This window comes from Hibiscus syriacus, unplaced genomic scaffold, assembly GCF_006381635.1.
Source record: "Hibiscus syriacus cultivar Baekdansim isolate YM2019G1 unplaced genomic scaffold, ASM638163v2 tig00110020_pilon, whole genome shotgun sequence".
NCBI classification, from domain to species: Eukaryota; Viridiplantae; Streptophyta; class Magnoliopsida; order Malvales; family Malvaceae; genus Hibiscus; species Hibiscus syriacus.
The window spans coordinates 859,401-871,222 of NW_024062568.1; the positions used below are offsets into that span (position 1 = coordinate 859,401).

At 33.0% G+C, this 11,822-nt stretch overlaps 1 protein-coding gene across 2 annotated transcripts; it reads right to left on the reverse strand.

The window, feature by feature from the left end:
* Positions 1-3,257: 3,257 nt before the first annotated feature.
* Positions 3,258-7,276, reverse strand: LOC120213125 (probable LRR receptor-like serine/threonine-protein kinase IRK). Of its 2 annotated transcripts, XM_039211276.1 has the most exons (3): positions 6,480-7,276; positions 5,486-6,407; positions 3,258-5,104 (listed from the first exon to the last, which is right to left on the reverse strand). In XM_039211276.1, exons 1-3 carry the CDS (start codon positions 6,961-6,963, stop codon positions 3,655-3,657), a joined length of 2,856 nt encoding a protein of 951 aa, XP_039067207.1. In that variant the 5' UTR covers positions 6,964-7,276; the 3' UTR covers positions 3,258-3,654. The 2 variants fall into 2 exon arrangements, with proteins under 2 accessions (XP_039067207.1, XP_039067206.1); XM_039211275.1 differs by having other exon boundaries at positions 5,486-7,275.
* Between the last annotated feature and the right edge of the window lie 4,546 nt (positions 7,277-11,822).

Below are 11,822 nucleotides of genomic sequence, written 5' to 3' on the forward strand. Positions count from 1 at the left end.
TAATAATTGCTTTGAAGCTGTATAGTAAGAAATGGGGAAATTTCTCAGTTTGGAGAATCAATACCGTTGGCAAATACAAGGGTGATGATTGATTTCTTATGTGATTGCTTTGTGAAAAAAAATTGACTTCTCTTCACAATTAATGAGGTTCTTACATGCTGTTAAACTTTTAGTTTTTTTAAAAATATATTATTTTAATTTATTTTATTTTTTTAACATTTTTATACTTATTTTTTAATTTTTCTAAAATTCTTCCTTATGATATAAAAGCACTTTTATATAATGTTTTAAAATGTTTCATGACAGACCTTATACACTTATTTTTTTTTAAAAAAAAAATAATTTTTCTCCTAAGTTGTATTGAACTCACAATCTAAAGGAGACGTGAGTAGTCAATTAAGAACTAAAAATTATCTGATCTAGAAATTGTTGACTACACAGTTAGTGACGTTGAATTTATGTAATTGGTAATAATTTTATTTTATCCTTAAAAGGAAAAGAATGATAAATTTTCAATATCGAATCGGAAATCTAATGTTATGTCATTATATCATAATAATATTATAAAATAAATATATATTTATTTAAACGGATTTGCTTATCTTTTAAATTCATATGCTTAAATCAAAATCAAAACTTATGTATATAATTGAATAAGAATAAATTTATATATAACTTTTTGGGCAAAAATAGTATTTTGATAAAAATTAAATATATAATAACATTAAATTAAACTTTACATACCATATTATACATTATTAAAACTAATGCATAAATACGAAATTTGTCTATTTTTTACCTAAACTCAATAACTCATGCTTAAATAGAAGGTTGATTTATTAAGTAAAAGTGTACGGCTTATATTAATATAAAATTATATGTGATTATACGAGTCAAACGATCTTAGTAACTAAGAGATTTATTAGTATTTTATGAAGTCTCAGCTTCAAGTATAACATATGCTAGGAGTATAAGTGCATTTATTGTCAAATTGTTTAGTCTTTTGATACAAAACGACAATAACAAGATAATAACAAAAAAAATAAATGTTAAAAACTAGGCAAAGAACACAAATGGTCCCCTCACTATAGGATATTATTTTGTTGAATCTTTCGACTATTAAAAGTTATAAAATGGTCCCCCAACTATAGGAAGTTACTTTGTTGAGTTCCTCGACTACTAAAAGTTATAAAATGATCACCTAACTATTCATTATGTTCTAAACTCATTCTTTTCCGTTAAAAAATTAATGACAATCTGAGCTGGACGTTAACCTGCTAATTGAGATTTGACAAAATTCATGATCTCAAACGACTATCATATCTCAATCAGCATGTTAACGTCCAACTCAAACTACTGTTAATTTTTTTATACGAAAAAGGACGAGTTTGGAACATAATGAATAGTCAGGTGACAATTTTCTAACTTTTGATAGTCGAGGGACTCAACAAAATTACTATCTGTAATTAAGGGACCATTTTATGATTTTTAATAGTTGGGGGACTCAACAAAACATATATCCTATGGTTAGAGGACTATTTGAGTACTTCACCCTTAAAAATTTTGAACTTGTCTATTGAATAAGAATTAACGCACGCTGTCAAGCTTTGGTTATGACATCTCATGGACGGAAACCAACATTCCTCGTTAATAGGCGGAGCCGCCGGTGAAGGCGACGGAGACGGTGAAGTCTAAAGAGTATAAAAAAACGAATATTATTGTTAGAGCTAAAAGAAGAAATGAAAAGCAAAAGCACATATTACCAGCAGCGATGCAAAATGTAGATTCCGAGCGTGAGATTCATGAAAACAAAAGAAACAAAAGGAAGATAGAAACATTCATATTTGAATCCATTTTCTTTTCCTTCGACCTTTTCCTAACCCTAAAACACTCACCATTGGTATTAATAGTAACAAGAATAATATTAAGTCTCCAATTACAAGAGTTTTCATTTTGTTGTTTGACTTCTTCGTTGAAATCTCTAGCGGCTGAATTTCCATGTTGACTGTAGTGTTTGTCCATCATTAGATTCATTTTCTATCTAGGGCAGAATATTAATATCCACAATCAATTGATTTAACAGAATGAAATGTTAGGTTCTTTAAACATGATTAAATACTTGAATCTTAATATTGTGAATGAATTGAGAATGTTGTCCTTATAATAAGTATTTGTCGCACTTAATCCGGATTGGTTGACTAATTAATCATAGTTTATGGATAAAATTTGAAGATTCAAAAGTATATGAATCAATTTAGAACGATGGTCATAGTTTAAGGATAAAATTGGAGTACAAAAAAATTTGAGGACTAATTTAGAAAGAAATTCATAATTTCGGATAAAATTAAAATATTCAAAAGTTTTAGGTCCAATTTAAAAGGAGAATTACAATTTGATGATGTGTGATACAATTAACTCATAAAATAATGAATACAAATTATCCAAATTTGTCACTATATAATAAATTACTTTTATATATTTTATTATTTTAGAAAATAAATTTAGAATTATTATCTAATTTATATGGAATATAACAACCATTCTTCTAACTACTAAGATCGTTTAGTTTGTGCTCATTCATCCTTTTCTAAAATTTTATAAATTAACGTCCCTTAAAACAAAATATGCTCCATCAATCATAAGCATAAATACTGCAAAAAGAGAAAGTAGGTGTATTTTGTGTCTGTCATTTACAGATTCATAGATTCCATTGAAGAAGATAACCTGTTTATTATGTACATTTAAATATCCCATTTGTAAGAGAAAAATGGAGATTAGAGCCCCATGTGCTTAGTTGATTATGATCTGTTTTCCATTTCTTGTGTATTTTGTTTATTAAAGCATGGAACTTTCCCTATGCCACCACCACAACTCATTTGCTTTGTAATCCATGCACATGCACATGGCTATGGCTATTTTATAAATCCCATGCCCATATCTTTGAAAATCTTTAAAACCCAACTTTTGTCAGCTTTCCCTTTGTGCTTTTGCATTATCATATACAGCACTAAAAGTGGGCGCCAATGGCTCTCTTTGCTACTCTTTAGGCTCTTTAGCTCACTTTTGACTTGTAAAATTTTGCCATCATTGATGAACACATGCCTTTGGAATAGCAAAAGATTAATCTCTTTTATCATCTAAATTAAAACTCACAAACATTATCATAACAAATGAATATAGGAAGTTTTCCTTTGAGTAAAAAAAACACATTAATCAGTATGATACAAAGCAAAGGAAACGATGGCAATGAACAAAAGATTGCAGATCAGCAAACTTGGTAACAATATTGAAAGGGGCCTCGGAAATGGAACCCGGTGAAAAGGAATCCGGCAAGCCTAACTATAACATAGAGAAGAAATCACAAAAGGAAAGCTGGTAAAAATCCAAAAGGTAAAGGAACAATACAAGAGTGCAGAAGAACAAACAAGTATTTCTTCTCTTCGATCAGATGAACAAACTGGATTCTTCTTTGCCGGATACGGTAGAAATCGAAGGGTGAAGTGTCCGCTTGTTTTTGTAACGGCATTGGTAATAGGTGAGACTAATATAGGGAAAACAATAGTATTAGGTCCTGATCCGGAAAAAAGTTAAAGGAGTGAAGTGGAAAAAGTGGTATACTTTAGGGACTAATTCATGCATCCATTAAGTTAAAACTCATCCCATATCCTCTTGGCCTTCTGAGTGGCATCTGATCAATTCCAATATGTTAACTACTTCTCCCATATCCGGCCGATTGGATGGTATTTGTGATGTGCAGATTAAACCGAGTTTCATCATCGGAATTGCCTCTTCAGCCGGGAATTTTCCTTGCAGCCTTTTGTCGACACATTCTTCCACCCTACCTTCTTCCAATGCTCCTCGGACCATGTCACAAAGCACCACCACGTCGTCTTCCATGTACTCAACAGGCCTCTTCCCGGTAACCACTTCCAAAACCAAAACACCGAATCCATACACATCACATTTCTCATTTATTTTCACCGTACGGCAGGCAAACTCTGGGGCCATGTAGCCAAGTGCACTCTGAATCTTACTGCTTAAAACATAGCGGTCTAGCATGGGCAACAACCTTGCTAAGCCAAAATCTCCCAGTTTAGGTTCACCCGAGCCATCGATAAGGACATTGCTCGACTTTATATTGTAATGAATAACGTTTGTTTGGTGCAAGTGAGCCAAGCTTTTCGCTGTCCCTAAAATGATACTGAACCTGTCGTTCCACGAAAGATAATTTCCACCTGATCCTTCATGAAGATGTTTGTAAAGACTTCCACCGGATACGAATTCGTAAATAAGAAGCTGCAGTGATGGTGTCCAGTAATAGCCTTCAAGAGCAACAAGATTAGGGTGCCTTATTTTCCCAAGTTTTTGAACTTCCCTTTCGAATTCATCTCGAGACTTGACGAGACTTGATACCGTGAGTTTCTTGATTGCCACAGAGCGCCCATCTTGCAAAACTGTTTTATACACTGCTCCAAACCCCCCACGCCCGAGTTCACAGTCCTTGGTGAAAAGTGCATGTGCTTCTGTACTGAAGTCGGGCTCCCCGGAAAACATGACAAGTTTGCCAGAATTGGCATCTGTAGTAGGGGAACCGCTATACTCATCCCCGGCAGACAAAGCAAGGGCTACAGCATGCCGGGATGTTGATAACCTGACACGGAGATTAAGAACAGTGATGGCAATGACTCCAACAACGATGACAGAAGCTGCACCAATAGCAATGAGAGCAGAGATACTGAGAATTATCCTCTTATGACCGACACTTGTAGGCAACACCCCAGAAATGGAATCAGACGAGGAGTTGGGATTTAGCACAATGGGTTTAGGAAGAACTGCAGGGCAAGATTTGTTAACTGCAGCACCACAAAGTGATGGATTCCCAGAGACGGCAGTGGGCGATATAGTGTTGAAAAATCCACCAGTAGGCAGCTCTCCCTGTAAATTGTTGTGGGAAACATTGAAGGACAACAGGTGGGGCAGATTGGCCAACTGCTTGGGTAAGGTGCCTGCAAGTTTGTTGAAAGACAGGTCCACGTTTTGTAGGCTGTTCAGTTTTCCGATTTCAGCTGGTATCGGGCCACTCAGGTTGTTTTGTGATAAGATCCTACACCAACAACAACAAACAGAAATGAAAAGGAAGTTAGAACAACATACAGCATCAGTTTTCATTATAGCAAGGACATGAAATTCGAACATTCTCCTTTAATCTACGTTCTCAAGTATGAACAGTCTAGAATGACGAAAAGAAGCTCACAATCAAGAAATGTATAGGCAAATTAAGGTGATTTAGGTCAATGAAGCAAAACCCAGAACTCATACAGCCTTTGAGCAGATACAACAAAGTTCACCTACCAAAACTAATATTAGCCTTTAAGGTAAAATTGATGTTTATATGTCATTATAGCAGGAATGGTTTGATTATAATAACATGGTCTGAACATTAGATAAACCAGAAACCATACACTCAAGAACAGGAGAAACTTACAAAGTTGTTAGCAAAAGTGCAGTTCCAATTGATGTAGGAATTTTTCCACCTAGGAAATTCGCATTGAGCCTCAGTTCCTTCAAGGAGAAAGCTCCTCCTACTTCCATAGGAATACTTCCATTAAGCTGATTATGACTCAAATCAAGAACATCCAAAGCTTTCAATTCTCCAACAGTTCCCGGAATAGTCCCGATGAGGGAGTTCCTCGACAGATTCAAGAACTGCAAGCTGCTTAAAGCCCCAATATCATCTGTTATCTCTCCTGAAAACGAATTGTGAGATAAATCCAAGACTTGAATCTTTTGAAGGGAGGTTCCTGGTGAAGCTAAAATGGGACTACATGACTTTGCACCAAGCTTATTCTCCGAAAGTGATACTTTACTCAAAACGGTCTTGAAAATCCATCCAGGAAGACCGCCACTCATCGAATTCCGGCTAAAATCCAAGGCCAGAAGATTCACATTGCTTCCCATAGATGCAGGAAAGCTTCCAGTTAAACCATTAGAAGAAAAATTTAACACCTTCAACAACTTAAGGTGTCCGATCGACTCCGGAACCTGACCTGAAAAATTATTCACAGAGAAATCCAAAGTCTCAAGACTTTTCAATTCTCCTATCCATCCAGGAACCTCACCAGCAAACGAATTCATACTCAAATTCAGATAACTACACAGGCTAAGCTTTTGTATTGTGTGTGGAACTGACCCAGAAAGTAAATTCATGCTAAGATCAATTGATCTCAACAATAAACAACTCCCGATCCCATCAGGAACCTGCCCAGTGAACCTATTTTTACTCAAATTAATGAATCTCAAATTGTTCAAAGCTTCAATCCCTTGTGGAATCTCACCTTCCAACAAGTTGCCAGACAAATCCAATGACCTTAAACCACTCAAACCCCAAATCCCACCAGGCAAAGTCCCTGAAAACTGGTTCCAGGACAAGTTAACAACAGCAAGTGTAGCACAAGATCCTAAACTAGCAGGAATCTTACCCGATAACCGATTACTAGCCAACGAAATGAACCTCAAAGACCCACATTGCTTGAAAAAATCATCAGGGATAAAACCAGAAAGAGAATTCTCACTCAAGTCAAGGATTCTCAAACTTTCAAGCTTTGCCAAGCTGGGGCTGATACTTCCGCTGAGATTGTTCCTCGCTAAAGAAAGCTTTCTCAAGAACTTGAGTTGCAAAAGGCCACGTCCGATCCGACCCGAAAGAGAGAACTCGTCGAGGTTGAGCTCGGTAACACGGTTCGACCTTGGGTTACATTTCACACCAATCCAGTTACAGGGAGTGTCATCGTCTTCGTTCCAAGACGAAAGCTTTTGGCTTGGGTCTTGAACGTCTGCTCTGAAAACTATTAGTCCCAGAACATCGTCGTTCAAGGAAGGGCTTAAAGATCTAACCGGGAAAAAAGTAACAAGTAAAAGAACCAGCCAAAATAATAGTAAAGTTGACAGATTTTTCGTTTTCATCTTGTCCTTCTTATTCCTTTCTCAATAGTTCAAAAACTCCATTCTTACTTATCAGAGTTGCAGAGAAAGAAAAAGGAAAGGAGAATCCAAAATGTTGCTTCTTTAGGCAAAGCAAACAAAAACGACTCAGTAGTAGAAATACAGAAGTGGTGACAAAATGTTGGGTTTCTTTCAAAAATTCAACATTTTAAGGAAAACCCACGTCTCAGAGGTCCACCAGCGGTAGTATTCCGGTAGAGAGTCGCCGGAGAAAGAAGGAAACAGGGAAAGGTCCGGGCTTTGTTCTCTATTTTGGTGAGAGAGAGAGAGATGAGGGAAAGGAATCGGTTGGGTTGTAATTAATGTAAAGGAAAGGTTTTTAGTGTGTTTTTTTTCAGTTGATGAAAATTAACGGGAAAGGGAAGGTGGTGGGCCCCGATACTCGGTGGGGCAATTTAATGTGGATGGGTACACGTGGAAAGTGTTGAGAGGAGGATGGAAATCCTACGTGGCGACACGTAGTCGTTGTCACTGGTTAGTGCATGCTTTGCTTTTGAGGTGGTGCATGTAAATGGGTTGAACCGGTATGCGTGGTTCTCGAAATTCTGGATTCTAACATTATATTTTTACAAATATTTAAATGTTAATTATTAAACGTTAAGAGTTTTTTTAATAAATATTATTTTATAATGATTTCAAAATAATCATAAAGTAAATAAATTGACCCTACCTCCCCAAAGAAATTTTGGGGATTTCGGTTTTGTTTTTTTTAATAATATTGATAGTTTATATTTTTTTATTTAATTATTGTGATTGTTATTTTTGGGAATTATATAGTTATATATATTGAAGGATATGAGTGAGTAGGAATGGGTATTTCATTTAAATTTCATAAGTTTTGACTTGATAAGATTAGTTTTTTATTTTAAAATTTTGAATTCAGCTCGTATTAGTTTTTTTTGAAGGCGAGGTCGGGTTGGGTTTTGGGTGAAAAAACTCGATTCAACATAATATTATAATTATCTTTTATATATTTAGTGATAATTATAATAATACTCATTTCTATTTTATTTTTTTCAATTAAATTTGAATTTTATCTAATAAAAATAAATTATATATGCGTAAGGTCGAGTAGGATATAGGTTTTAATCTAAAAAATTTGAGTGAGACCCTCCTAAATACGGGTCAAGTCGAGTACAAATAGAAGGGTGTAAGTTTCGAGTCGAATACGGATAGAATAAAAATCTGACCTATAATTATACCTAAAATTAAATAATTATCCCGAATTAAATTCAAGATATAATGTAACTCAGGAGACAAAATTGGGAAATAATTAAATATCTTTTATTTTAAATAATAGTTAGGGTTAAATTAAAAATTATTACTTGTCTTAATTTTTAAAAAAATTAATCGTGGTGTTATAATTTTTTTATGAATTTTAATTAATAATTTCACAAACAATAAATAGTGTTTTTTAGGCAAACATTATGATTCATAAAGTACTAAGGTAACAAACTTTTGTTACATCATATGAAACATGATAATGAACCCAACAAACATTTTCTTTCTTGCAAGCATATGAAAAAAATAGACTCCTTGATCCACAAATATTATATATGAAATTGAAGTGCTTACAAACACTTATAAAAATATAGTAACATTTCATCGTTAATCTATATATTATGTATAATTTAGAACCCATTAAGTAGTCTTAGTGATAAAGGAAAATATTTGTTCTTCTTAGAGGTTATGAGTTCGAGCAGTTACGTCTGCAAGGTGTGCATGTATTGTCCTTAAAGGTTTTGAGTTCAAATAGTAATATTTAATTTATGAATTTAATCATTTTATTTTGATATGGGAGAAAAAATATTTTATGTAAAAAGATATTTAAAAATTAAATTAATAAATAATTATGGATGAAGTGATAAAGATTCACGTATAAAGTTATTAGCTATATGTTTAATTCTTAAGTAATATTTTTAATTGTTTCATTTAATAATTATAAAAATACAGTAAGACTTAAACATATTTTACATTAATATTAAATATAATTAATAAAAAATAATATTTTATTTTTTAATTAAATTTTTGTCAAATTGATTTTAACTTCAACTCAATTAAAAATTTTCCAACTAATTAATATTGAGTTGACTCATGAGCATATACGAGTAAAGATGATAAAAAATCTTAAAGGGCATCATGTAAATGACAATAAGTAAGTAATGGGGTGGGTGGGACGGTTATCACTAATTTTTTTATATATTTTAGATTTAATTTTATATTGTTTTTATTAATAATATATTTTATTTTAAAAAAAATTATAATTTCATCTCTTCAGTATTTTATAAATTTATATTTTAAGATTAAGTTTTACTTCTGTCCTAATAAAACATTAAAAGAGAAAAGAGAAAGAAATGGACAATAAAAGCAGTTGAGTGTGCAATTAAAGTGAGAACTGTGAACTGATGACTGCTGCAGGCTGCCCTGTTTTGAGAGGGACTGATTATTTGCTTTTATTTAAAAATAGTAAATTGTGTATTTAGTCATTCAACTATCAATTTAGTTCTGTTTTGGTCATCTAATTATTATTACCTTTTAAATTATCACTAATGTTAAGTTTTGATATCATTTTGGTCACCCCTCGTTGAAGAATTAACGGTAATATTGTCTTCCCACCATAAGGTTATACTATGTTATCATTGAAAAAATAAAAAATTTCATGTTAGCTATTGTGTTAATTTTTTAACAACGTATGATCAAAATAAAATCAAAACATAAGGTTAGTAATGATTTAAAAATAATAATTAAGAGACCAAAATAGAACCAAAGTAATAGTTAGGTGATTAAATACGTAGTTTATCCTTTAAAAATTAACTATTTTATATTTTAAGATAATGAAAAAACTCATTAATAATATATTTAAAGTATTTTCTAAAAAACAATTGTCAACACACATTTTTCGTCCTACTAGGATTCAAACTCCTAAAAATAGGATAGAGTTCTACTATTATTTAAATTCCTAAAAATAGGATCCACAAGCACTATAAATAGCCATTGTAACTCACCATTGTAAGACACGATTTTACACATAAAACACAGAGGAAAGCACGGAAAATACAAAGGCAAAGTTGTTGTAAACGATTCGAAAATGAAATAAAAGGTAGCATCTTTTTTTACATTGGTTCGTTCATTTCTCGCATGTGCACGTTATTTTTCTTGAGATTTGGTTCGAATAACCCAAAACGTGGGTTGCGCCGATGACTAAAAAGGGGTGGGATTTCGAAGTTTCGAACCTAGATCCACCCCCGAGGCGTGTTCATTTTTTAAAATATTTAATTATCCCCCCTAAATCATTTTTTTCCTACTTTATTATTCTTGTTATATATGCATATTACTTTCTATTAATTTTATTATATATGTATATATGTTTTTTTATTAGTGTTATTATATATATATATTTATATATTTCCTATTTTGCATGTATATATATGTATATTACTTTTGATTTTCTTTTTTTTATTATTATTTTACTTATATATATATGCTTTTACTTTTTTATATATTTTACTCATTTATTTATCTATTTTTATATTTATCATATATTTTATGTTTTTATATTCTTTTACTTGTTTTATTTATTTATTTGCATTATCATTTTATTTTTATTTAGTTGTTTGCTATGCATATATTAGTGTTATTGTTTTTTTATTTTATATATTCTATTCATTTTATATTTACTTTATTTCTTTCTTAATCTCCTTATTTTATTTGTTTTACTTTATTTATCATTTATTCATCTCTTCTAACCCATATTTTGACTTTTAAAGGGTATATTTGTAAATCCGTCAAAGGTAAGTAATTTTGGATCATTATTTTATCTTTTAATTTAACTTGTTATTTTTCTTAATTAAGACAACTGGAAATTACGTAGTACCGAAAGGGCGGTTCAAGGGTGCTAATCCTTCCTTGATCGTAACCGACTCCCGAGCCCGACATATTTCTGGTAAGACGCAGATCAGGTAAGAAATAGGGTATCCGATCAACCCATTTATCTTTAAATAAATGATCGGTGGCGACTCAAATCCATATTTTTCAAGTCGAATCCCAATTTCGGGGCCCAACCGAAAGACGGTTGCGACAGCTTGGCGACTCCGCTGGGGAAGCAGGTAAGGGAGTCAGGCTAAGGTAATTTCCAGTTGTCTTTTTAACGAAAAGGGTAAGTTTGAATTTTAAGGCAACATTTCGATCCTTATTACTTACTTTTGGTTATATTTTTTTTCGAGTAAATAGTTGGATTGACCGTTTTCTAATGATTTCAGCTTTCCAAACTTTTTCATCCAAAGGCTCTATACCCGAGCTCCGAACCCTTTTAAGTGGGGGTGAAAGCGACGCCTTCGTGTGAATTTATTCACCGTGTAGGCCTAGAAAGTAGCCTTCGGGATACATACACCTTATGCCTTCGTGTGAATTTATTCTCCGTGTGGGCATAAGGGAATGTTTCCTCTCGAGTTTAACTTAGTCCATACAAGCCTGTGATGGGTTTAGGACTAAGGGTCTGGTAAGCCCAAGGGGCACCAACAAGGAGAACTCGAGTACCGTTTTTTTAGAACCTAAACCGGGAGATGATGGAGAATTAGAGCCCACCCCAAAACCTCATTTCAAACCCTAGGATGCCGGAATTATTTCCTGCTTTACTTTCTGTTCAAAGCATGCGAACTAGACAAATATGCAGTTAGGATTTGTGTGAAATTAGCATGCGGGATAGAGATCATGTCCGGGTAGGAATTAAAGCATGCGGGGTAGATATCATGTGGGGTAGGATTTTTCATTTTTATTATTGTTTTGATTTATCTCACTAACTCTATTTTACTTTTGTTCTC